Genomic DNA, 23,792 nt, shown 5'->3' with positions numbered 1-23,792 from the left:
TTCCTTCCTTCGTGCCTCGGGAGATCGTCCACTGGAGGGTTTCCACTGCTGATCTTACTGCACATACATACGGAGTAGACAAATCATCACCATCCATATCTTCAATCTAATTCTGCAGGTTCGCCCCTATTCCATTCACACGTGGCTACACGAGAGGCCAACCTTTGCCACCGCAACAGCAACAAACCCCTATCCGGAATGCAGACCGCCTCTCTCCCGTTCTGTCATTCTCCGGCCCGATGTTAGCGCCTTGGGGTCTTCCGTTGCTTCCGGCTGGGGTGGCAGTCCATCATTTACGATTCACACATGATAATTCCTGCATTTCTATACACCGGTGGAAGATGAGCTAATCGGCCGATTACTCAGCACGTAGCTTACCCTTTTTCAAATTGTACTGTATTCCATACTTATGGGTGAAAGTTGATCTAGTGAAGAACGGTTGAAGAAAGACACTCCGTGCAGTGCATGATTTGCCCCCGCGTACACTGCTAGCCCCCTTTGCATTAGCGCTTTTCTGGCTGGTGGGCTCGGGGGTGCTGGGTCAGGTGATCCGGTCCGATGAGCAGATCGGGACTTTATGTACGTTCTGAGTAAGCGGGTAATTGGAGTGCTCTTTCCGCGCCGGGTCAATGTCGGCAGATCTGGCACATCTTTGCACCTGCTGTTGCAGATCTGGGTATGTATCTTTGGGGTTGTTTGTTGTGTGCATTATTTGTAAGCTACACTTGAATTATGGAAATGTATTCCATGTATATGTGTATCTATAATTGACTTATCCGTAGTGTTTCCTTGGGCTTGTTTTGTTGAAACAGCGGATCGTTCATTAGCTGACTAGAATATATATACCTTAATCAATCATGTGCCGATCGACGATGCCGGCCCTACTATCTTACACTCCCAAGTGAGGTTATCTTGGTGAAATCCACACCATTAATGCTGTTACTATGCTCACCTTGCTTACATGCATCACATATAAAACACCGGGTTATCATTCATATATCCGGCATCAGGTGAAACCTTCCCCCCACACATGACGTCGACCCACCGTGCACCACCAGTCAGCATCGCGTTTCGCGCTCATCTTGGCTCCGAGGCTTACCAATGCCCCGTCCATCTAGACCCCCGATCAGATGTTTATCCTGACGATATAACAAACAGGGTTCACGCGTTTGCTTGAGCCCAGCCAGCATAATACAAGTTGACCGAGGATAGCCGCACTGCACCGTCTCAGGCCACAAGTGCTGAGCTTATCATCCCGATCGAGAACAATACCGAAATGGCATCAATCCTTCTACAAAACGCGACGATTCTGGTTCCCTCCGGCGACAAGACTGACTACGTCGTTCCCCTTCGCAACTACTCGCTACTCATCGAAGGAACCAAGATCTCGCAGATCGCGCCCCAGATAGCCCCGCCTGCCGCATCCACTCAAGTCATCGACTGTACTGGAAAGATCATCTCCCCTGGATTCATCGATACACACCATCATCTCTGGCAGACACAGCTCAAGGGACGCCATGCCGATCATACGTTGATTGAGTATATGCCCACGGGTCGGTAGTATGCCTCTTCTGCAGAGAACCGTATACTGAAGTAGCGACAGGAAACCTGCAGCAGGTCACCTTCACACCAGAGGATATCTTCTGGGGCGAGCTGGGAGGCTGTCTCGAGGCCTTGGATGCAGGCACTACCACCGTGGTGGACCATGCCCACATGAATGTCACCCCCGCTCATTGTAAGGCATGCTGTCTGCCTGGCTTACCACGCCCGGTGACTAACAGGCACAACAGCCGTGAATGGAATCGCAGCAACAGCGTCATCAGGCATCCGCTCTATCTTCTGCTACACGCCCACCTCGACGGTCAAGACGTGGGAGCCGGAAATTGAGATGCACACTAACCTGCTCGACGATTGGGTCCTCCAACAACTCGAGGAGCTGGCCGCAGCGGCGCCATTCGGCGATGGGAGGGTCCAGCTAGGTTTGGCTTTTGACGGGTTCATGCTGCCGAAGGAGATGGTCGTCGCGCTGTACGATCGCGCCCGTAGAGCGGGAGTGAAGGTGATCACCACTCACTACGTGCGGGGATATTTCAGTACGTTCAACCCGACCTTTCCATTTGGCTCCGGATACAGGCACTGATCATCCCACGAACAGACGACGGATCCCTGGTCGACACCCTCGAAGACTACGGCCTCCTGGGCCCCGACATTCTCCTCTCGCACGGCAACAATCTCTCGACCGCCGACATCGAGAAACTCTCTCAAGCGAAAGCGTGGATCTCCGCCACCCCCGACACCGAACTGCAGATGGGCCACGGGAACCCCGTCTGCTTCCAGGACGGCTGCACGAACATCACCGCGCTCGGGATCGACTGCCACAGCAACAACTCCGGAGACATCGTCACCCAGATGCGCCTGGCGTTGCAGAGTGAGCGCGCTCGCCGGAACGAGAAGCTGCTCGCGCAGGGGAAGTATATGCGGTCGTTGGATGTCTCGGTGCAAGATGCCTTCCGGCTGGGGACGATCCAAGGCGCCCGCGCGATCGGCATGGCAGATCAGCTGGGGTCGATCGAGGTCGGGAAGCTTGCGGATCTGGTGATCTTCGACGGCGAGAGCCCGGGGATGATCTGCGCCGCGGAGGAGCACCCGGTGGCCGCGATTGTGTTGCATTCGTCTGTGCGCGACGTGGATACGGTGATCGTTAACGGCGCGATTCGCAAGCAAGGCGGTCGGCTGGTGCCGGTGGACATTGACTCTTCCTTCTCTGAGGTCACGATCGCAAAACAGAGGGTGGAATGGAAGGACGTAGCGAGGGAGCTGCGGGACAGCCAGGAGAGGATTCGGAATGCTGCGGTGGAAGCTGGAGCTGTGGGAACTCGCGTGTCAGAGGCACTGAGTACCTTCCATATGGATTCGACCAAGTTTGTTTGAACTGAGGCGTTGAGGATCTCTGGGAGGGTCGCATTGGCCTTCGAGAAAGAAGGGTTGTGGTAATGGAAGTAGCCTACCAATATACCTCCGTGCCCTATGGAGCACGGACTGCCCATCCGATCAGCTCTCCCGTTAATATGGCGACTCGGACCGACGGCCGATGATATGATAGAGATAAATCGAGGAGGGCGGATGCGAGCAGAGAACTGGCGTCATGGGCAGGTGACACTGAAAATGTTCAGGTACCCGTGCGGCAGCGGCACGTGGAGAGACTAGCACTGAGTAACTTACGGTCTTTTCGTCACCTTCCCCTCATCCCTCCTTCTTCAACCTATTATCTGGTCCACCCCTGCATGAAGGAGTGCACACCATCCTGCAAGTGATAGCCTGCCTTAGCGTCCTGACCTCTCTGCCCGGGATTTATCCATATTACCCCTGATCAACAGGGGAGTGCGGACGAGGCTTCGACGGAGAAACGTCCGTGGACAATCCGTTTCTTCACTTCTTGGCCCATTTCGGACGCCTTCCGCTGCCAAGGTGCGTGTCACACGATCGTTCGGGTCTCTGATTAGCTGACCGACTAATCTAAGCCATATTGCCTTGCAGCTACCTCAGCTGCCTACACTGCATCTGCATGATGGATCACATCACCATGATTCTGGCCAAGACACCAATCCGCTCGACCAGCAAGGCGGGGTATACTCCGAGGAGTGATGTTCGGAAATTAAACCTGATGAAACCAAGAACAATCCCAATCATGGGATTGTCTAACACACCAGGTGCGTACCGTCCTGGGGGGAGGGTGATTTAAATAAGACCTGGAGTGCACCCACCCCTCCGTCGATCAACCTAGCTTGAGCCATCAACCACCGTCTCCAGCACCATGGCCCGATCCAGCCTGGCCTTGCTATGCGCGGCCCTCCTGGGCAAGCTTGCAGACGCTGCGGCGTCGCAGGCCTACACGTGGAAGAACGTCGTCACGGGTGGTAAGTCTGTCTGATCCCCTAGAGTTGGAACCAAGATTCCTGACTGCCCAGCAAACAGGCGGAGGAGGTTTCACCCCCGGCATCGTCTTCAATCCCTCCGCCAAAGGCGTGGCGTACGCGCGCACGGATATCGGAGGCGCGTACCGTCTGAACTCGGACGACACGTGGACCCCGTTGATGGACTGGGTGGGCAATGATACCTGGTGCGCTGCTTTGTTCCAGTGGCAACAGTACGAGTAGGTTGGCTGACACGCTCAGGCATGACTGGGGCATCGATGCCCTTGCCACGGATCCGGTCGACACGGATCGTGTGTACGTGGCGGTGGGCATGTATACCAATGAATGGGACCCCAATGTGGGATCGATCCTGCGCTCGACGGACCAGGGTGATACCTGGACTGAGACGAAGCTGCCGTTCAAGGTTGGTGGGAATATGCCCGGTCGCGGAATGGGTGAGGTAGGTTGACTTCCCTTGCTTGACAATCCCGTGGGTAGAGTGCAAAGCTGATGCCATCAATGCAGAGATTGGCGGTCGACCCGAACAAGAATAGCATTCTCTACTTTGGAGCGCGGAGTGGGCACGGCTTGTGGAAGAGCACAGATTATGGAGCGACCTGGTCGAATGTCACCTCCTTCACGTGGACTGGTATGATTCTCTGGTTTTGACGAGAAAGGGCTCAGGCTAAGCGTGTGCAGGAACGTATTTCCAGGATTCGAGCTCGACCTACACTTCGGACCCTGTGGGTATTGCTTGGGTGACCTTTGATTCGACCTCTGGTAGCTTGGGGTCTGCGACGCCTAGGATCTTCGTTGGTGCGTGACTCTTTGAGAAAGTGGCATCATCTTCTAACGTGTCGATAGGAGTCGCGGATGCTGGCAAGTCGGTCTTCAAGTCGGAGGATGCGGGTGCTACTTGTAAGTGTGAAACAGCCCGCAACTAAGCGCAGGGCTAACTTTCCAGGGGCTTGGGTGTCTGGAGAGCCTCAGTATGGCTTTCTGCCGCACAAGGGGGTCTTGTCCCCTGAGGAGAAGACGCTGTACATCTCCTACGCGAATGGCGCTGGTCCTTACGATGGCACAAACGGAACAGTCCACAAGTACAACATCACCAGCGGAGTGTGGACGGATATCAGTCCCACCTCCCTTGCGAGTACCTACTACGGCTACGGTGGTCTGTCCGTTGACCTCCAAGTTCCTGGCACCTTGATGGTGGCTGCACTCAACTGCTGGTGGCCGGATGAGCTCATCTTCCGTAGCACTGACTCTGGAGCGACCTGGTCCCCTATTTGGGAGTGGAACGGTTATCCGAGCATCAATTACTACTACAGCTATGATATCAGCAACGCCCCTTGGATCCAGGACACGACTTCGACCGACCAATTCCCGGTTCGCGTCGGCTGGATGGTTGAAGCCCTTGCCATTGACCCATTTGACTCCAACCACTGGCTCTACGGCACGGGCCTGACAGTGTATGGCGGACACGACCTGACCAATTGGGACTCGAAGCACAATGTGACGGTCAAGTCACTGGCGGTCGGTATTGAGGAGATGGCAGTGCTCGGACTGATTACGCCGCCCGGCGGACCGGCGCTGCTGTCCGCTGTTGGCGACGACGGCGGGTTCTACCACTCGGATCTGGACGCAGCGCCAAACCAAGCGTTCCACACGCCGACCTACGGCACGACCAACGGCATCGACTACGCCGGCAACAAGCCTTCCAACATCGTCCGGTCCGGAGCTAGCGACGACTATCCGACCCTGGCTCTGTCGTCGAACTTCGGATCGACTTGGTATGCAGACTACGCCGCGTCAACCAGCACCGGCACCGGAGCGGTGGCTCTTTCCGCCGATGGTGACACGGTGCTTCTCATGTCCAGCACCTCGGGCGCGTTGGTGTCGAAGTCGCAGGGCACCTTGACTGCGGTTTCCTCTCTCCCGTCCGGGGCGGTCATCGCCTCCGACAAGTCCGACAACACGGTCTTCTATGGTGGATCCGCGGGCGCAATCTACGTGTCGAAGAACACAGCGACCTCCTTCACCAAGACCGTAAGCCTGGGGTCCAGCACGACCGTCAACGCCATCCGCGCGCATCCCTCCATCGCCGGCGATGTCTGGGCGTCGACCGACAAGGGCCTCTGGCATTCCACGGATTACGGTAGTACGTTCACGCAGATCGGCAGCGGCGTCACGGCGGGCTGGAGCTTTGGGTTTGGCAAGGCGTCCTCCACGGGCAGCTACGTCGTGATCTACGGGTTCTTCACCATCGACGGTGCCGCGGGGCTGTTCAAGAGCGAGGACGCAGGCACCAACTGGCAGGTGATCTCGGATGCGTCGCACGGATTCGGCTCGGGGTCCGCCAACGTGGTGAACGGCGACCTGCAGACCTACGGCCGCGTGTTCGTGGGCACCAACGGCCGGGGCATCTTCTACGGCAATCCCAGCGGGAGTCTGCCGGGCGCCACGGCGACGGCGACAGCGACAGCGGCAGCGACCACCTCCAAGACTTCGACGACGGTGTCGACGACGCTAAAGACCACCACCAGCAGCGCCTCGACCACATCTTCCAGCACAACCGTGAAGACCACGACTAGCTCGTCCAGCACGACTTCAAAGGCCAGCTCGACCACCACAACCAAGGCTACCACAACCAGCACGACCACGTCAAGCGGCAGCACCGCGACGGCCTCGGCGTACGCGCAGTGTGGCGGCAGCGGCTGGACGGGAGCGACCGTCTGCGTGAGCGGGTACACGTGCACCTACTCGAATGCCTTTTATTCGCAATGTAAGTTCGTGGTGTCCCGCTAGATGATGGATGATCGCTAACTGAGGGTGAAGGCGTTCCATCATGATGACGTGGAAGAATGACAGGAAGATTCGTGCGGGAAGCCTGATTTATGTGGTTGGTGACTGACGTTGGTGGTATCTCTGCACTGCACTTGCTGTTAGTCGATGTGTTGTTTCATAATATGATCTTGTAATGGAGTGCTTCTGTATCTCGGATTTAGGGATGGTCGGTCGGAGACGGCGTAGGCGAGCGCGAGGCCGAGGCTCCGGGTCGGAGGAAATATGTTCCAAGCGATGTGGCGTGGCACGGTCGCGGCGCTTGCTGTCTACTCACTATGTGTGGAGTACTTGGATATTATGTGGCATGTTTGAGTATAATCTTGCGTTGAAGTTGCTATCCCTCGCCGGACTGGATTCGCATCGTTCTGTGCTCTCCTACATGTGTAGTGTAACTAGAGATCCGGTTGATGGCACACCCTGAATTTCCAACCCTTCTTCTGCAGGGATTTTTCCCTCTTCGCCATTCCACTGACATCCCGCGGGAGAATTTATCCAGAGCAGGACATTTCATAACTCCTTCGAATGATGCCTCATATCTAACAGATGTCATCACCAGAGGAACTATTGGTCGTGTGTGGCAGCTAGTAAACATAAGCCACGGCGCACCTTTCACAAGCAGCAGGATGAGTCTGAGCTACAGCTCTAACTCAAGAGACACCCTGCAGCCACAATCCCCAAGCAATATACAGCACAAGATCCCTGCACCTGAATCCATCCATGAGGACGGAGTATGAGAAGGTGAAAGCCTGAGCATACGACCCCCTACCAAGACCGGTAAGTAAGGCAAGCCTATGTCGCTCAGCAAGCAGGGCTGCCGGATTCCGAAACCCAGTACGCGATTCGATCTGCCAATTTTGTTGGGGTTTGATAGGCAAAAACCGGAGCGTATGAGCATAACCCAGGGGTCCTGGGATGGTCTGCAACATGCCACTCCCAGAAACCGTTAGCCAGGAACCTGCCCTGGGGATTATTACTGGCAGGGGGTGGGTGGGCACTGGCGGAAAAACAGTTGCCGTTGATCCTGAAGTGGCCAGCGCCAACCGCCAAGGCGGGTTTACTACGGAGTAGGTACAGGTACACGGGTGCTGTCCGGGTGGGCTCCACTATTGCGATGGGTGAAAAACTCTACTGCGCACTGCACTCTGCACTCTGCCGCTGCCGTGACTTCCGTGCCGCTGTCATTTTACTTTGTAGTTTGTACTGTATTGTAGTTGTGGCTTGGGAGGAGGAAGGTAGATGGTGATAAATTGTATAATTGATAATGTACAGTTACTCTTGGACATAAGGTTTGCATGGTGCAGAGGTGCTTTTCCACTATAACCACCGCATAACTACGTCCAGTCCAGTCCTCTACTAAAGATAGCCATGCATCGATCCAGACCACATAAGCACCATCTAATCACCTGCACAACGTGGCCAACCCACCGCCCATCAACCGAGCATCGGCCAGACTTTATCTGTCTCTGATCAGTGCCTGATTGGCCTGCAAACCCCGGACAGCACCAATTGACCAATTCATATTCCAGAAAGCTTCTCTATCTCGGCAAACCCACCGGAATCCGGGGTCTGATGGGCCGGTTAGCCGAGCCGAAGGATCCCGTGGTCCACACTCCCACTTTTCAGGTCAGCTCCGTTTCATCCCGATACACTTGCACCCCGAGATCGGTTGGAAGGCGATGATGAGAGCATTACGGATGCTCCATCGCATCTAAGCGAGTTTCCACCCGTACGGTAGCCCCTTAAGCTTAAGCTTTCGTTTCCCACCCGCCCGTCAGACCTTATCTCTTCTATCTCTGCCCCTTGACACATTCCGTGCCAGTCACCTATCGCTGCTATCTCTGCTATCTTGTGTCTGTCTGCGTCAAATGGCGGTGCCCTATCTCCCCGAGTACGAGCAGGAGGAGACGGCGATGCACCTCCCCCCGGCGACGCCGCACCATCTCCGGGAGCATGGTCTAGAACCGGCCAACTCGCCCTTCGCGGGCCGCATCGGCGCCAACCAGGACTTCGTGCTGGACCGCAGCGACCCCAAGAACCTGGCGGAGCTGGACCGGGTGCCCGACGCGGCGCCGTGCATGAACGCGCGGGAGATCTTCGATCTGCGCGGCTTCCTGTCGCCGGATCTGTGGAAGTTCGCCATGTTGGAGTGTGTTGGTGAGCCCGCCCAACCCCAGCCCAGCCCAGCCCAGCCCAGTCTTCAGTTTTAACGCCATGGGGCGATCGCCCCGTGCCGTGCACCCCCAACTCCAAATCCGCCCGACGAAAACAAGAAGCTAACCCCCCGCAAAAGCCAGCATGCTGAACACCTTCATCTCGGCCTGGGTGACCACGCACCCGTACGCGCCCATGACCGCCTCGACGGCGGCCTCCGGCGTCTACGGGACCGTGACCTTCTTCTCCCCGGCCTTCGGCGGCCTGACCAACCTCCTCCTCACGCCGCTGCTGATCTACACCTTCTCCCCGAGCTCGGGCGGGCACATCAACCCCCTGATCACGCTGGCCACGTTCTTCGCGCGCATCATCTCCTTCCCGCGCGCGGTGCTCTACATCCTCGGCCAGACGCTGGGCGGCGCGCTGGCCGGGTTCGCGCTGCACGCCGCCTTCGGCGACCGCCACATCACGGTGGGCGGGTGCTACATCGACACGACCCAGGTGCCGGTCACCAGTGGGCTGGTGATTGAGTTCTTCGCCTGCTTGATCATCGTCTGGCTGTGTTTTGGGGTCGCGTTGGATCCCCGCCAGGCCAAGGTGTTTGGGCCGGCCGTGGGGCCGTGGTTGGTCGGTGTGGTGGTCGGGGTCATCACGTGGGGCACCTCGTTTACGCGCACGGGGTATATTGGGGCGAGTATGTTTTCCTTTCCCAGAGCTTGCTTGTGGAGACAGATAGGGTTTCGGGGTCATGGTGGAGGCTAATGGGGTAATATAGGCGTTAATCCGGCCCGGTGTTTTGGGGCGTACGTGGCTTCCGAGTTTCCCGGGTATCATTGGATTCATTGGGTGAGTTTTGCCCTTTCTGGCTTGGTGGAGTGGTGGCGCTACTCGCTCGAGCTACCCCCTAGTAAGTAAGGACCGTGCTAACAACTATCTAGGTCGGTCCGCTGGCGGCCTCGGTGGCGCACGGGTTCGTGTATTTCGTGGATCCCCTGTGGAAGGATCCCCGATCCAAGTCGTGATTCATGAGACAGGGCTTGCGGATCGTGTACAGTATATGTATATATCGTGTCTATTAGCGTGTCGGTGCATCTCTTCAATGCTTGGCGAGTTTTTGGGTTTGCTTGAATAATGATATCACAGCACTGGTTGCTGGACTTCGATTTCAGGGGATTTGACGGGACTTGAGATCCTATGGAGCGAACTATCGTCTAGATCGACAATCCTTTTGGCCGAGCGGTGCAGACGTCCCCACCAGTATTCGTTCAGGTGTACACCCGTGCTAAGGGGGATGCCATACTATCTTTTATTCGGATTGTGGTCAGCAGATTGAATGCAGGGCTTGTTCTTCTGCTGGTCGGAACCTGGATTCATCCGCCTAGGTAGTTGTTCGATTGGTTCATCTGGTTTAACTCGTTCCAGCCCTCCAGGTGGTATAAATGCAGGCGAGCTGTAATTCTTTCTGAGCTTGGGAAGAGCCGCAATAGGGGAATGATGTGTACTAGCTCAAGTCAATCGCTCCAACTACCACGCAGTCGGCGACCGCACAACCACGGCATCCCCTCCTCCCTGCTCATACTCAACCGTCACGGCATCCGTCCGCCGAATGATCCCCAGCGAATGACCCCCCTCCCCCTGCCCTCCCCCCGCATCAGGGAGGATATTCTCCTGGCTTTCCACCGTGTCAACAGCAAAATCCATCTTCTCCTGCTGTGGCTCCCGTGGGAATATTCTGGCAGATTGGACCTCTTGTACCGGTTACGACTGTTGTTGTATGAGCTCGCCGTGCGGTTGCCGAGCATGAGTTCTAGAAATGGTTGGAGGGTGGGGATACATGACGCGATGATCACGATGTTCGACTCCATACTTTGTCTCTGGTCAGGAATGATTCTTCGGCGGTAAGTGCATGAGGAAACAACTTAGTCCAAATGATTAAGTCTGCGGTTCCGTCTGTTGTTCGTTAGTTCTCGCGTACTGCTACTGCAAGAGAGGAAAGAAACGCACATGTGTAGTCTTCTTGGTCGGCCAGACCTTTCAATTGCGTGCATTTGATGATAGCCATCGCTGTGGCGCTGAGTATCGAGTTAGTTCCTGTATAAAGTAACGACTGCCGAACCTACACCGAGCCGAGGCCTAATGCTGCGCATAAGGCGAGGCGTTTACGCAACGACATATGGAGTTTCATCAGAACTGTGCTGGAATAGATCGCGAGGGCTAGATCAACAAATCCAGAGAGAGCTACCCACTGTAGTCAGTCTTCTAGTTGAGGATCTTAGAGCAAGTGGCACACCTCCAGTAAATATGGCGTAGTCAATCAACATCCACACATTCTTGCAAGTAGCTTTGCCCTCCGCGACAAGGCTGGTCTGCCACAGCGCCCGAGGTGGATCGCACATGGTAAACAGAATAACAATGCACACTCCGGATACGATCGCTGCCAGTGTGCTAAGTGTCCAGAGGCAGACACGTTGGATGTGGCTGGCATTCAGGATGCGGTTCAGCATTGCGGTCACGGCCAGCTTGGGAACGGTGAATGAGACGATGCCGAAGAGAAAACTGAAACAGTTGAGGAAGGTCGCATGTTCGACTGTGGCGGCACTCAACAACCACGCGTGCTTCCCGAAGCCGAGTCCGACGTTTATGGTCGTGAGGATGCAGTACACGAGGCCCATTAGCTAGTTTCTCATCAGCTTAGAAAATGTTATCAAATTTTACAAAAAGCAGCTGCGTCTTCGGCGGAGACCTGTGAGACCTACCAGCGAAAATACAATCAGCCAATCGTCTACCCCCAGATTGTGCAGCAGGCCTGCTCGGATGTACATGCGCTCCGTCACCACGACTGTGGTTAGACCCGTCAGGGGCCATAACACGATCAATATCGTTGATCCTTTGTCGTCACTGGCAGCTTCTGTGGAAGATAGATTCATAGTGGGAAGTTGCTGCAATGGCGCATTGGTAGTTGAGAGATTCGAAGTAGCAATGGCCACAAAAGGCCATGTGCAGCACACTGCATGGATTATCAAACCATGGCTTTGCCCTGGAAGACCGTTGAAAGACCGTACCCAGACGACCTCAACAGGCCGAATGACAGCTCGCCTTGCGGAGCCGGGAATCCACCCCAGGTTCGTTTCTTTGTTCCTGTGGTGTCTATCATTCAACTTGTTGCGAAATTGTTTGCTTTATCCTTGATCCTCTTTATCGGAAACCTGGTCGAAATTACTGCATTCACCATGGAGTGTCGTTGCCGCGTGGATAGGCTGTACCCGAAAAACGTACCGTCTCGATTTAGCCGGTGGAATGTGTTAGGAGGTGGCAGGAAACCGACCGATCCCTGTTAGAGGCAGATATTTCATGGGTGCCTATAGAGGGAGAGGGAATTAGCAAGTTCGCTGGGTAGCCTGGGGAGCAAGCAACAATCCCTTACTGCTGGATGGTCCTGACAGATGGAAGACACGAGTTATCCCATCTGAGTCAATTATAGCGAAGTATGCAAAATCACAGACTGATATAATGATGTGATCATAAGTGTAACGCGAGTCCACAGTCTTGGGAATCGTGTTGGTGGTGTCCGGGAAGACGGAAGCGCACATGTCAAGGATATCCTGTTCTCTACTCTTTCCGAACCATGGCGCTGTCATCTCCACATCTCCCCCGTACTTGTGCGACACCTTAGCTCCGTCTTTTATAGCCCATCATGTTGCTCATGGATATTGCTGGCACACTTCGGGGGGTACGAAAACTCATTTTCGCGCATGGCGCCCACGACTTGCCGGGTCGAGCGCTGCTGGCGCAAGCCAGGATGGTCTCCCATTATATTAGGACTGAATCGCGCTGGTTGAGGTTTGCTTCAATCGACCCCCTTGTAATCTCGATCTTCTGCCATTCCATTAAACTTGTCTCCCGAAATACCAGCCAACATGACAGGTTCAAATGATGGCACAGTGAATGGCCACAACAACGGCCACATCAGAAAGCCCACCGAAGAAGCTTTCACCGACAACAATGTCGCAATCGCCCCCAACGACCCGGAGGAGGTACCTGGACTGCTGAAAAGAATTGCGCTGCACGGGGAGGCCTATCTCACGGAGAATGATGAGCTCGAAAGGACCAAGATTTTGGATTCTGCCCGAGCTCTGGTGTATGCGTTGGAGACGCCGCGCGAGGCAATCATCCGACACTGCTGGTCTCAGGTTTGTGTCTTCATCACCCTCATCCTCCTTCGCGCTCGATGCATCTTGTCTTGTTGACTCCTATTAGAGCTCGCTATACGCGGCGATCGAGATAGGAGTAGACTTGGATCTTTTCACGGCGCTGTCGCGGGATGACAAGCCCAAGTCTGCCGCTGAACTTGCAATTGCGACGGGCGTTAGCCAGGTGATGCTGGGTATGGACCGCTTTCGTTCCATAGTCGACGTAAACCCGAGCTGATAGCGTCCTGGTATCCTTAGCACGGGTCCTGAAGCATCTAGCCGCGATGGGCGTCATCAAGGAGACCGGGCCAGACGAGTACCGCAGGACCGGATTCTCCATCTCCATGCAATCGCCTCGTTACAGCGACGCCTACCCGTGCATGTAAGTAACCCCAACGACCGAAACAGGACCCCTCTAGCCTCTAACTATCCAAAACTAGGACCGGATGCATCACGGCAGGAGTGCTCGCCCTCCCCGCCTACTTCAAAGCAACCAACTACATGCTCCCCAACGACGGCACCAAATGCGCCTTCCAGCGCGGCTTCGACACCAACCTACACTTCTTCGACTTCCTGAAACAGCACCCTCAGCACGCCAGCGAGTTCAACAACCACATGTCCGCCTACCACCAAGGCCGGCCCAGCTGGATGGACCTCGGGTTCTATCCCGTGCACACCCTCGTCCAGGAAGCCACCGTATCCCCGGACGAGGTCTTACTGGTCGACATCGGCGGCGGGATGGGCCACGACGTGTCCGAGTTTCACCGCAAGTGGCCCGAGTTGCCTGGTCGACTGATCGTGCAGGAGCTGCCCGAGGTCGTGTCCCAAGCGCGCGAGCTGAACCTGAACCCGAAGATCGAGCTGATGGAGCATGACTTCTTCGAAGAGCAGATCGTCAAGGGTGCGTCCACTCCCTCCATCCCCTCGCTTAATCAATTGCTGATAAGTGGCCAGGCGCCAGAGCATACTACATGCACTCGATCCTGCACGACTGGACCGACGACAACTGCCGCCGCATCCTGGCGAACGTCGTCCCTGCCATGCGGAAGTGCCACAGTAAACTCCTGCTCAACGAGAACGTCATCCCCGGGACGAACGCGTACTGGGAGACGACGAGCCTGGATATCATCATGATGGCGGACTTCGCGTCGACGGAGCGCACGGAGAGCCAGTGGCGGGCGCTGGTGGAGTCTGTGGACGGGCTGCGAGTGGTCAAGATCTGGACTGCGAGGAGGGGGGTCGAGAGTTTGATTGAGTGTGAGGTGGTTTGAGTGGATTGAGCCTGCGGTGGGCTTTGCTGGACGTGGTCGCTTGAGGATGCTTGACAGTCTGGGCGGCTTGTATGTGGGCTATGTTATGCTGAGCCCTTCTCTGCCTTCTTCAAGTGTGGCTATACCGGTTCAACATCCGGATAAATTGAGCCTGGATTCGCCGGCTTGGTTATCTATTGGTTTGTGGAGATATTGGGGTATTTGGATGAATTCGGGATTCCACGATATGAGGAAGTTGAACGCAGTACCAATGGTTTGATCTCCGAACCCTTTCACCACTCAGCGGATTCAGGATTGTCAAGGCGCCTCGTGACTAAGTATGATATCTGCGAAGTGCGGGGGTAAACTTGCTACCATCTGTATCTGGAAGAATGCAAATCATTTCTCTGATGTTCTTTGATGACTGAGATGAGGAGTCCAGCATGGTCAGGCATGGGAGACTGATGATTGCACCAGAGTGAGACGTCATCATTGTACTCTCCTTGAGAGGCAGGATAACGTCATCCTCAAATTATTCCTGGGATCTGGGCTCGGCGTCTTTCTGCTCCCCGTTCTCCCTATCCTGTTTGTAACAAATCGGTGTTGATTCTGGAGATTCAATACATGCTTCTGAACTCCATTGGGTCCTTCTTTGGGTTCGAATCTTGCGCGACGCACAGGATCTGACTAGTAGGAGGTGCGCTTCAAGACAGTTGGTCTGTGTTGATCACATTAAGTCTCAATCGCAGAAGCAGAGTAAATCTCAAAGACTCGTGAAGAGCAGTGTTGGTCTGGGTTCAATCATTGAAGAACAAGTTGTGAAGGAGAGCCGCATGATTAGACGACCCGGCGGACGCATCACGTGACATCTGCATCAAACCAGGTTCGATTAAACTGAAATTGAGGTCGCTACTAGTACTGCGAGGATGATCCTTATACGAGTAAATTGATAAAAGGTCACATTGGGATTGGCCTCATGACTATCACGCAACTACCTCGAGCTAAACTAAAACATGTACCGAAAGGTTGGCGATTTGTCCCCCATGGCCCGCAACTCGTCAACCGTATACTCTGGTCTCAGCGCGACCAACTTATCGACTCGTCGAGCATTGATCCGCTGATAGGCCACCCTCATCCCGATCACGCAGATCACGCCCATCAGAGCGAAACTTAACTCAAGGGAATGGCCGAGAATATATCGGGGGGCGTCCTGTGTGCGATAGAAGTGCGAGGCCATCGCTGCAACAAGTTAGTACTTTCAAAGAACGGTAGGGCTGCATCTAGCAGAACAGGTATGAGCATACCTCCTGCGAAGTTGCCAATGCCGATATACATGGCCATTCCGGCGGCGCGTTTGTGACTGGCAGCGAGATTGGTACTGAGCCAGGTAACAAGGTTTGGAATAGCAGGGTAGATTCCTTTGCATCATTAGTTGTGAGGCAGGCAAAATAGGAACGATATTCGTACCGAGAACTGCAAGGAAGACCCCGAAGTAGATCACTCCCGGAACCCATGTCAAAGATCCCGCGAGGCAAACTAGGAATCCACAGACGATACAGCAGAGATGAAACAGAAGCAGCGGGGAGCGCTGACCCATGCGGTCGGAAAACCAGGCGGACACGACCGCGGCGACAGCGGCGGCCACGTAGGGAGGGACCTAGATAGTGAGATTGGGATCCCATTGAAGACAGACAGCAAAAGCATACCGTTAACAATTGAGCCATTGAGGAGGTGAAACCCAGGTCCTTGATGATCGTAGGGAGGAAGAATGAGATGCCGTACAACGGACACACCATGGCGAGGTAGACTGTGACAGTCAGCAATGATCTTGGTCGATGACGGTGCCTACAGATGGTGCGTACTAAGAATCCCCAGGTAGACCTGCCAATCGCACACAGCATCCCAGACATACTTCCACCTGAACTCAATTGTGTCTGGCACGACGTTTCCGTTGTCGGACCATTGCAATTGCAGGCGATACAGTACCCAGGCTCTCTCCTCGTTCGTAAGGAACGAGGCAGTGTCTGGATAGTCGTACAGAAGGAAATAGGCCCCAACCGCAACGACGACCGTAGCAATACCCTCGATGATGAAGATCCAGCGCCAGCCAGAATAGCCTCCGACGCCATCCATTTTCTGGCAGCTCATTAGAATCCAGTCAAGGGCAGTGAGATTGCTGCACATACTCCGATCGCAAAAGCCAGAATCCCCGAGAAAGCACCTGCAAAACTTGCGGCGCTGAAGAATATCGCTTGACGCAGCTGTGCCTCGTGGCGGGAATACCACATGGTGATGTAATAGGCTACTCCAGGGTAGAGCCCGGCTTCTACACAAACATTAGGACACATCCATCATAACCCCGCACAATCTCAGCAATGCCATACCGGTGATCCCGAGAAAAAGCCGCGCAATAAGAAGCCCATAGTAGCTTGAGACAACGCCCGTCAAAGTCTTCAAACTGTTAGACAGCTACGCTGTGAGGCCATGTTGTGACTGACCATGACCACTCCCCAGGCTACCATGATTGTAGGAATCCATATCGACGGGCGGATCTTCTTCAAAATCAGATTGGACGGAAGCTCAAAGACCGTATACGTGAAGAAGAACACCGTGACTAGAACGTCAGATTATACCAAAGCGATCGGGGATTGGCACATACGAGCCCAGTTGTACTGTGAACCCACTAGATGCAGGTCCTCCTCCATGCCCTCAATCCTGGCATTGCCGATGTTCCCTCGATCGAGAAAGCAAAACAGATAGAGGAGAGTCAACACAGGCATGAGATGCCAATCCATTTTGCGCAGAAGCCTCTGCTCGCTGACGGGATCCCATTCTGTCTCTTCTCTCTGCCTCGTGTCGCGACATGTGGTGTTTGGTACGTGAAAGCTCAAGGGCTTCTGTTCCATTGTCACGAGCAGACTCTCTGTCTGAACGGCGAAAGAGGTGGGCACGAAGAGAGTGGTGTTCCCCAGGTGATCCAAGCTTTCACGGGGAACGCCTAGCGGTCAGCGCGGTTGCTTGCCTGACGAGATGCAACGTTCCTCAAGCGTTACGCAAGGGTTGCTGAGGAATGCGGGCGGCGCAGGTGGCTGTCAGAACCTCTATTTGCTGGGTATCAGTACCGTGCCCTCGAGCAGTAAGACCCGGAATTCGAGGAAGTGGTTGGACTATTGGAGGCGATTGTGGTGTAGACATACTTGGAGCTCATGATTAACCATGGCTTAGGTGACATGTTCATGACATACAGTCCCGGATCAAAACATTGCTTGGCCTATACAGCAGGCATGAAGTGTTTGTGTTGTCAGTCCTCTAGCCGACCAGCCGGCCAGAAGTCAATGAGCGCATTGCGGCCATTTGTTGCCGGTTAGTGACCAGCGACTGCAACCGCCTATCCAGCAATAGGATCTCCTGGTATTTGAGGCTCCGGATGATTCTGCACAAGCACCAATTATTTGTTGAGTGGCATTGCTGGTGGTTGAACAATGAACAGGGGCGTTCCAATCAGTGGCGGTGAGATTGCGGTTATTGCATCAGAAGGGAGAGATCGCCCTTGCAGATCACAGGGTCTTGGAGAAGTGCTGCACAACGAGATCATAGGTATTCGTCAGCAGTTTTATGTGTGCATGAGTTGGAGACTCCGGGTCCGGGGGTAGAGATATTCCGCACTGTTGGGGTTCCTACCGACCAAGGCTCTCACTACAAGTTGCAAAGATCGACAAGCGCGCATCATGAGATTTGAGGAGTCATAGCAGCGCTGCCCAATCAAGGAGAAGAGGGATGCGTGGCCAGGAGTACTCCGTACAGTACTAGGTACACAAGATTTTAGGACGTGAGGGAAACTCTGGGAACCTGGAAGACTATGATAGAGAACTGCATAGTCAACTTACTCCATACTATGTAATTGATATCTTCCATCGCCCAGCTTGCCTGGCTGAAGAAGCGGATATTACGGGCAGAAAAGCCGCAGCCTCCTAGGGTACAGGATGGGGACTACTAGGTACTAGGTAGGTAGTTGCTTAACCTGTTTCAAATAGTTAAGCTGAAGTATCTGATACTCCGTATCTCATCATTCTCATGCATTCATTGAAGCTGAATCCCTGTCGAGCGGGGGTGAGAAGGAGCGATGACTAAACAACCGGTCGCACAAGTCGTCGTGACTTGTGAGGGAAGGGGCATTATGCCTGAGGAAACAGGCAGCAGCCCTGAGCAACACCCAGGGCACTGCATCAGGATGGAAAGGCGTGACGAGGCGTTGAACGGGAGGCAACCAATCAGCCTGCGTACCTGCTCTGAAACTTTTCCGTCTCCTCCGTTTCTTCCACTCACCTGGTGACTTGGGACAAGGCAGTTCAATCTATAGGTCCGTCCCCTGGTCGTTCCTAAGGATCCATGACCGATCTCTCTCAACACTCCCGGTCACAGTCACACTCATCCTCTTTCTATCCACCCTTACTAGTACTAATGAGGCCACTTATTTTCCAAACTTGAACAAATGTGAGAGGTTTGACCGCAACAACCTTCTCCCCGTCCCTTTTATCCTCCTCCCCCCCCCCCCCCTCTCTCCGATACCCCCGAGATCCCGAATGGGACTACCATCCTTTCGAAAACGATAAGATAAATATTCTGTGTGCCCCACATCCTCCGTCGGGTTCAGTCCAACATGGAAGTATCTTTCTTTTTACAAAACTCTTCTAGCCGCACTCAACACCCCCTCGCTCCCTCACGATCATACTGACAGCCCACCGATTGCCAATTGGATTTCTCCGATCGCACCGATCATGACTGTCTAAAGTCGATCGGGACTTTATCGTGAACTCGAAGACCTTGGACATGCGCACCAAGAGGGGCCCTATCCCCGCTCTCACTGGGCCCTCTGGCCAACCAGCTGGGGCGTCCGATCGAGTTTCCCGGGCCAAAGTCCTGATCCCGCGAGATCGGTCCCAGATCGTACTATCTAGCTCCCGCATACGCACCTCACGTGCCTGCGATCCGTGTAGACAACGCAAAGCTAAGTGCAATGGTGGCAGGCCAGCTTGTATCCAGTGCGATGGCTTGGCTCTGGAATGCACCTATTCCGAACAGAAACGCACCCTCGAGCAAAAAGAGCTCACCCTACTGCGGAGCACCATCCGACGCCATGAACGAATGATCCAGCTCATCTCCTCTCGACCCACAAACCAGGACAATGATACAGATCCGGGCCCCCCCACGGACTCAATTCCCTCGCAAGGGGAAACCATGGCAGTAAGTCGTCATTGTCCTGTGGCTAGACTTCGGTCGTCACTGACCATGGGGGTGGTGTGCTGAATCAGTGTGATCACAGATAGTCCCAGTGGCTCCACCGTCTCAGGAGGAGGAGCCCCGATCCGTGGAGCTTCACTACCCTGAAAGCTTAGACCAAGCCCTAGGAGTGCTTCAGGGGCAGCTTCGGGACCTGCATCAGATTTACCAGCTCGTTCACGATTGTGATCCGGCAGTTTTGCCCTCCGTGGTGGAGACCATCCGGCGGAGCGCATCCGTTCACGATGCGGCCATGCATCTCGACCAGCAGGTGTCGACGCAACGGCCCGGAGTCACCCTTGGCAGAGTGCAGCGGGCCTGGCTGAATAGACTCTCTGGAAAAGCGGAGCTGGTGTGTCGACATCCCCCGTATACGGTCACGGCAGCGGAGAAGTGGACCTCTGTCGTCGATAGCGCAGTGGCCTCACATCTGTTCTCACTCTTCTTCGTCTGGGACAATCCTACCTGGCATTTGATCGAGCCCAGTGTGTTCCTCGCCGACTTTCAATCCGGAAGGACACAATTTTGCTCCTCATTGCTGGTGCACGCCATCCTCTTCTTTGCGTGTGTATGTATTGCTACCCCTCGGTCAACCTTTTCTGACCCAAGTAGCACTATTCATACGACCTGGAGAAGCCATGGGACAGGAGGGAGGAAATGTCCATTGCCAAGAAACTGTTCCGAGAGATTGGTCGTCTCTGGCAGCGGGACAAGGACAATGTATGTCTAACCACTGTTCAAGCCAGCTTAATTCTAGGGCTGTTCTTCAACGCGTCCGGAAAGGACAAAATCGGAACGCAATACATCTACTATGGTGGCCAAATGGCGTTGCAGCTGGGGTTGCATCTTCCTTCCTCGGCTGTCTTTCACAACGACTCGATGGCGGAAGCGAAGCGAAATCATTGGGCACATAAGCTCATTGCCTGCGGGATCTACGATGTACAATCGTCAGTGCTCATCCTTCAGCATGACGCTGTTTACAAGGTGCTGATACCCGATAGATTAACAATGCAATTGGGGCGCAAACCATCACCCTGGAAAGCACCCCCCGAGAACTACCTCTCGCAGGAAGAAGCCTTGCTTTCAGATGTAAATCAGCAATGGGCACCTTATCCGTTCACATATCCGACATTCAAGCCCTACGCCAACACAGGGGTCTTCGTCCGCCGCAACCTCCTGATCCTTGTTAACGATATTTCGAGTTTCGAGGCGCAGATGCCTCACCGCGTCGATCTTCCGAGCTGGCAACAAGGCACTTTAATTCATGAGAAGTTACTCACATTTGAAAGGACACTGCCAATCGTGCTTGGGATAGGAAGAAATAAAACCCCCCACAATTTATGCCTCCAGTATGTGAACCAATCGTTCCAAGCCTGCACACCACTGACTGCTGCAGTCTATACTATCACATGACTGTGGTCAATCTCTGCGGGCTTTTCAATTCCCGAGAAGCCACTACGACCAAGGAAACCATTATTGCCATTACACAATTCGACCCGCAGCAGGTCTTAGAAGACGCCATGGATGCCATGGCAACGATCATCTTGATGTACCGTGTTTGCCACGGGTGGAAATCTATACCAGTGGTCATGGTCCACTACTTCTTTGTTATTGGGCTGCATGCTGCATCCAATCTGCGATCTTCAAAGTGGCGCGAAGTGCTAGTAAGCTGCGTGTCAGGTCTTTGGCACATGGGTCTCGCGTGGCGAATATGTCGACCATTTCTGCGCACGATCCAGTTGGTGTTGAGCACCGGCGCCGACGAAACGTTGATTCCCGTCGAGGCGCAGTCCATCTTGCGGGAATTTAACGAAAAGCTGTGGACTCAGCAAGAAGTCCAATCGGTTTCTGCTAACTACGTTGTCCATCATCACCATCCGACGAGGGATGGACTTCAGGGCGGCGCCTTCCAAGGAGAAACCTTGGAAAACCTGATCCGAGCCTTCGATCGGCTCAGCACAACGGATAGTCAGGTAAGCGGGGCCGCAACCTGATACAGTATATCACGACTTTCGGATACACCTCACTAGATACACGGGTGGTCTACTTTCTTTCTTTTTTTGCGTTGATGTTTTTGGTTGCTTCATGTCAGACACGATGCATGATCATGAATGAGCGATGAGAATACACGACTCACGCCATCATCACATATTACTCGCCGAGAACGGTTATCGATAGAACACGAAATCATACACGCCTTCAGCATCTTGAGAGGTCTGCCACAATGCCATTGGCGGGCAGGCTACAGCTCGTTGGGTTCATCTGGCCGTCAAGATAGCTTGGCAGGCTGCGTACCAGGACCCATTGCGCGTTGGCACAGTAGAACCAGTAGCCATCGCCGGGTCGATCTTATATTGTTGACTAACGATCGATAGTGACCCTCAGCTGTTTGTGTCAACGACCACCAGCTCTTCCTCGGCTCGCCTTGTCCATTCCATCCAACTACCATCATATAACCTTCTAGGGCCCTTCGCGCCGATTTCCGAAAGCGCTAGATCCAGTGCAGCGGCAGTCACGCCGGAGTTACAGGTCAAGATCCATGACCGTGGAACCTCGTTCGTGACAGGCACCCCTGCCTCCTCAAAGATGTCCTTGAGTGTGCAAGCGGGCAGTATCACCTTGGAGGTCTCATCCAATAACCTCGCCAGAGGCACATTGACTGCGCCAGGAATATGCCCCGACCGCAAGCTGGTGTCCTCTTCACTCTGCGTCCCGCTGAATCGACCCGCGATTCTCGCATCCACAATCTTAACCTCTTCATCCCCGACTAACCCCTTAACCTCCTCATATGAGATCAGTCTCTTAGGATCCGGGACCGTTGCGACGGAATACGCATCCCCCGGCTCTTTCGTAACCCCACCGCCGCCCGCTTTCTCAATCTCCCCCGAGCTCACCGGGTATCCCAAATCCACATACACGCGGAAGTTATTCAGAACATGCACCGCGTCGTGGCCGAAGAACGAGCACATCCACGCCACGCGCGGCGCGCTATAGGTCCCGATCTCGTATGCGTCGTACACGACGAGGATGTCGGAGGGCCGGATGTCGAGGGCTGTCATGGCGGCGGCAAAGGCTTCGGCGGTGGGGAGCATGAGGGGGTAGGGGGAGGTAGCATCGCGGATGACGGACTGATCAAAGAATCTGTGTTTGTGGCATGACGAGTTGGTACGGTGTTCGTTTAGGTCTGAATGTGTTCGGGGATACGTAGGGGCAGCGGGTGAAAGTGGTATGGGCTCAAAGTCCGAGAAGACACAAGCACCGATCATGTAGGTAGAGAGATAGAGAGTAGACGTGTATCTAAATACGCCACGTGCACCTTGTTCTCTTCATCGCCGTGCTGCATCACGGGGTGTCTGGGTTGGGTTGGGTTCGTACTTCGTGCCAGGGAGGTGGTGGGCTTCAAACGCCGGAAGAAGCGCGGGCCGCCCTGCTGCCAAGGGGATTATGCGTCGTGTGGTGGTCGGGGTGGTGGTGACTACATTGTGGTATTCTGCGGGTGTGATGAGGTAGGAGGGGAAGGGATCTGTCATTTCTTCCGGATTTCGTGGATTGGTACGGAGTGAGGTTTTTGGGGGGCGTGTTCACGGAGTAGAGCTCAGCTTGACTGGAAGTTATCGGAGGGTTAATCCCGGAGCGGACGGACCAGTCTGGGCCTTTGCCTTCTTTCTCCTTCGGGGCGGGATTGTGTGGATGGATAATTTGTCAGCTTTCATAAATTGTTATGCGCTGTACAGTACTTCCCGCCCGGCGTTCATTACGTTGCTTGTTCTGTTGGAGTTCTTTATATTTGGTTTCTTTAGACTGTGCAACCAAATATCGATGCTTCTCACTGCTGTTAGACTAAGCTTTCTGGACAGGCTTGATTACTTTGAGCAGATTACTTTCTAGAGTAGTCCCAGTAAAGATTTGTTTTCGGTACTAAGCTTGAATTTATACTCCGCTCCAGCCTCGCAGACCATTCGTGAGCAGAGGGATGGGCAACGCATAGGATTCTCTAGAGTACAAATATAGCTAAGAGCTAATATTACTCTGGCTGGGGGGATGACGGCGGGGGAGATTCTTCTTCCCGGAACAGATTAATATGTATTACCATATTTGAGGAAATCTGGTGAGATAGTGTAGTGAGTGTCTGCACTGTAGTAACTTGTGAATACACATCC

At 54.2% G+C, this 23,792-nt stretch overlaps 8 protein-coding genes across 8 annotated transcripts; 5 read left to right on the top strand and 3 right to left on the bottom strand.

Annotated features, from left to right (window-relative positions):
* Positions 1 to 917: 917 nt before the first annotated feature.
* Positions 918 to 3,073, top strand: BO86DRAFT_356703 (Metallo-dependent hydrolase). The gene is made up of 4 exons (XM_025669677.1): positions 918 to 1,553; positions 1,604 to 1,735; positions 1,791 to 2,093; positions 2,156 to 3,073. The coding sequence occupies exons 1-4, from the start codon at positions 1,277 to 1,279 to the stop codon at positions 2,929 to 2,931; spliced, it is 1,488 nt and encodes a 495-aa protein (XP_025530203.1). The 5' UTR covers positions 918 to 1,276; the 3' UTR covers positions 2,932 to 3,073.
* Positions 3,074 to 3,814: 741 nt separating this feature from the next.
* BO86DRAFT_442624 (putative endoglucanase) lies at positions 3,815 to 6,808 on the top strand (the record flags this gene model as incomplete). Its single annotated transcript, XM_025676322.1, has 7 exons — positions 3,815 to 3,917; positions 3,976 to 4,120; positions 4,176 to 4,374; positions 4,440 to 4,563; positions 4,614 to 4,730; positions 4,779 to 4,832; positions 4,879 to 6,808. 7 exons carry the CDS (start codon positions 3,815 to 3,817, stop codon positions 6,720 to 6,722), a joined length of 2,586 nt encoding a protein of 861 aa, XP_025530202.1. The 3' UTR covers positions 6,723 to 6,808.
* Positions 6,809 to 8,206: 1,398 nt separating this feature from the next.
* Positions 8,207 to 10,246, top strand: BO86DRAFT_386949 (aquaporin). Its single transcript, XM_025671461.1, has 4 exons — positions 8,207 to 8,915; positions 9,052 to 9,606; positions 9,688 to 9,758; positions 9,851 to 10,246. Exons 1-4 carry the CDS (start codon positions 8,627 to 8,629, stop codon positions 9,932 to 9,934), a joined length of 999 nt encoding a protein of 332 aa, XP_025530201.1. The 5' UTR covers positions 8,207 to 8,626; the 3' UTR covers positions 9,935 to 10,246.
* Positions 10,247 to 10,484: 238 nt separating this feature from the next.
* BO86DRAFT_442622 (uncharacterized protein) lies at positions 10,485 to 12,149 on the bottom strand. Its single transcript, XM_025676321.1, has 6 exons — positions 11,669 to 12,149; positions 11,201 to 11,587; positions 11,033 to 11,157; positions 10,917 to 10,984; positions 10,829 to 10,862; positions 10,485 to 10,784 (listed from the first exon to the last, which is right to left on the bottom strand). The coding sequence occupies exons 1-6, from the start codon at positions 11,837 to 11,839 to the stop codon at positions 10,499 to 10,501; spliced, it is 1,071 nt and encodes a 356-aa protein (XP_025530200.1). The 5' UTR covers positions 11,840 to 12,149; the 3' UTR covers positions 10,485 to 10,498.
* A 680-nt stretch (positions 12,150 to 12,829) lies between these two features.
* On the top strand, positions 12,830 to 14,659 carry BO86DRAFT_442612 (o-methyltransferase; the record flags this gene model as incomplete). The annotated part of the gene is made up of 5 exons (XM_025676320.1): positions 12,830 to 13,102; positions 13,170 to 13,296; positions 13,361 to 13,484; positions 13,543 to 14,003; positions 14,057 to 14,659. 5 exons carry the CDS (start codon positions 12,830 to 12,832, stop codon positions 14,371 to 14,373), a joined length of 1,302 nt encoding a protein of 433 aa, XP_025530199.1. The 3' UTR covers positions 14,374 to 14,659.
* Positions 14,660 to 15,294: 635 nt separating this feature from the next.
* Positions 15,295 to 17,594, bottom strand: BO86DRAFT_239679 (MFS general substrate transporter). Its single transcript, XM_025667083.1, has 10 exons — positions 17,550 to 17,594; positions 17,012 to 17,453; positions 16,851 to 16,966; positions 16,737 to 16,803; positions 16,539 to 16,678; positions 16,215 to 16,488; positions 16,059 to 16,159; positions 15,820 to 16,009; positions 15,657 to 15,770; positions 15,295 to 15,591 (listed from the first exon to the last, which is right to left on the bottom strand). The coding sequence occupies exons 2-10, from the start codon at positions 17,256 to 17,258 to the stop codon at positions 15,359 to 15,361; spliced, it is 1,482 nt and encodes a 493-aa protein (XP_025530198.1). The 5' UTR covers positions 17,259 to 17,453; positions 17,550 to 17,594; the 3' UTR covers positions 15,295 to 15,358.
* Positions 17,595 to 19,182: 1,588 nt separating this feature from the next.
* Positions 19,183 to 21,626, top strand: BO86DRAFT_397168 (uncharacterized protein; the record flags this gene model as incomplete). Its single annotated transcript, XM_025673484.1, has 5 exons — positions 19,183 to 19,596; positions 19,676 to 20,200; positions 20,245 to 20,579; positions 20,634 to 20,981; positions 21,029 to 21,626. The coding sequence occupies 5 exons, from the start codon at positions 19,183 to 19,185 to the stop codon at positions 21,624 to 21,626; spliced, it is 2,220 nt and encodes a 739-aa protein (XP_025530197.1).
* Positions 21,627 to 22,013: 387 nt separating this feature from the next.
* BO86DRAFT_307121 (sulfurtransferase) lies at positions 22,014 to 23,162 on the bottom strand (the record flags this gene model as incomplete). Its single annotated transcript, XM_025667721.1, has 2 exons — positions 22,014 to 22,773; positions 23,008 to 23,162. 2 exons carry the CDS (start codon positions 23,160 to 23,162, stop codon positions 22,014 to 22,016), a joined length of 915 nt encoding a protein of 304 aa, XP_025530196.1.
* Between the last annotated feature and the right edge of the window lie 630 nt (positions 23,163 to 23,792).

The sequence above is a fragment of the Aspergillus japonicus genome, assembly GCF_003184785.1.
Source record: "Aspergillus japonicus CBS 114.51 unplaced genomic scaffold BO86scaffold_9, whole genome shotgun sequence".
NCBI classification, from domain to species: domain Eukaryota; kingdom Fungi; phylum Ascomycota; class Eurotiomycetes; order Eurotiales; family Aspergillaceae; genus Aspergillus; species Aspergillus japonicus.
Note: the sequence above shows the minus strand (reverse complement) of the source record. Positions and strands in the feature narration are given on the sequence as shown.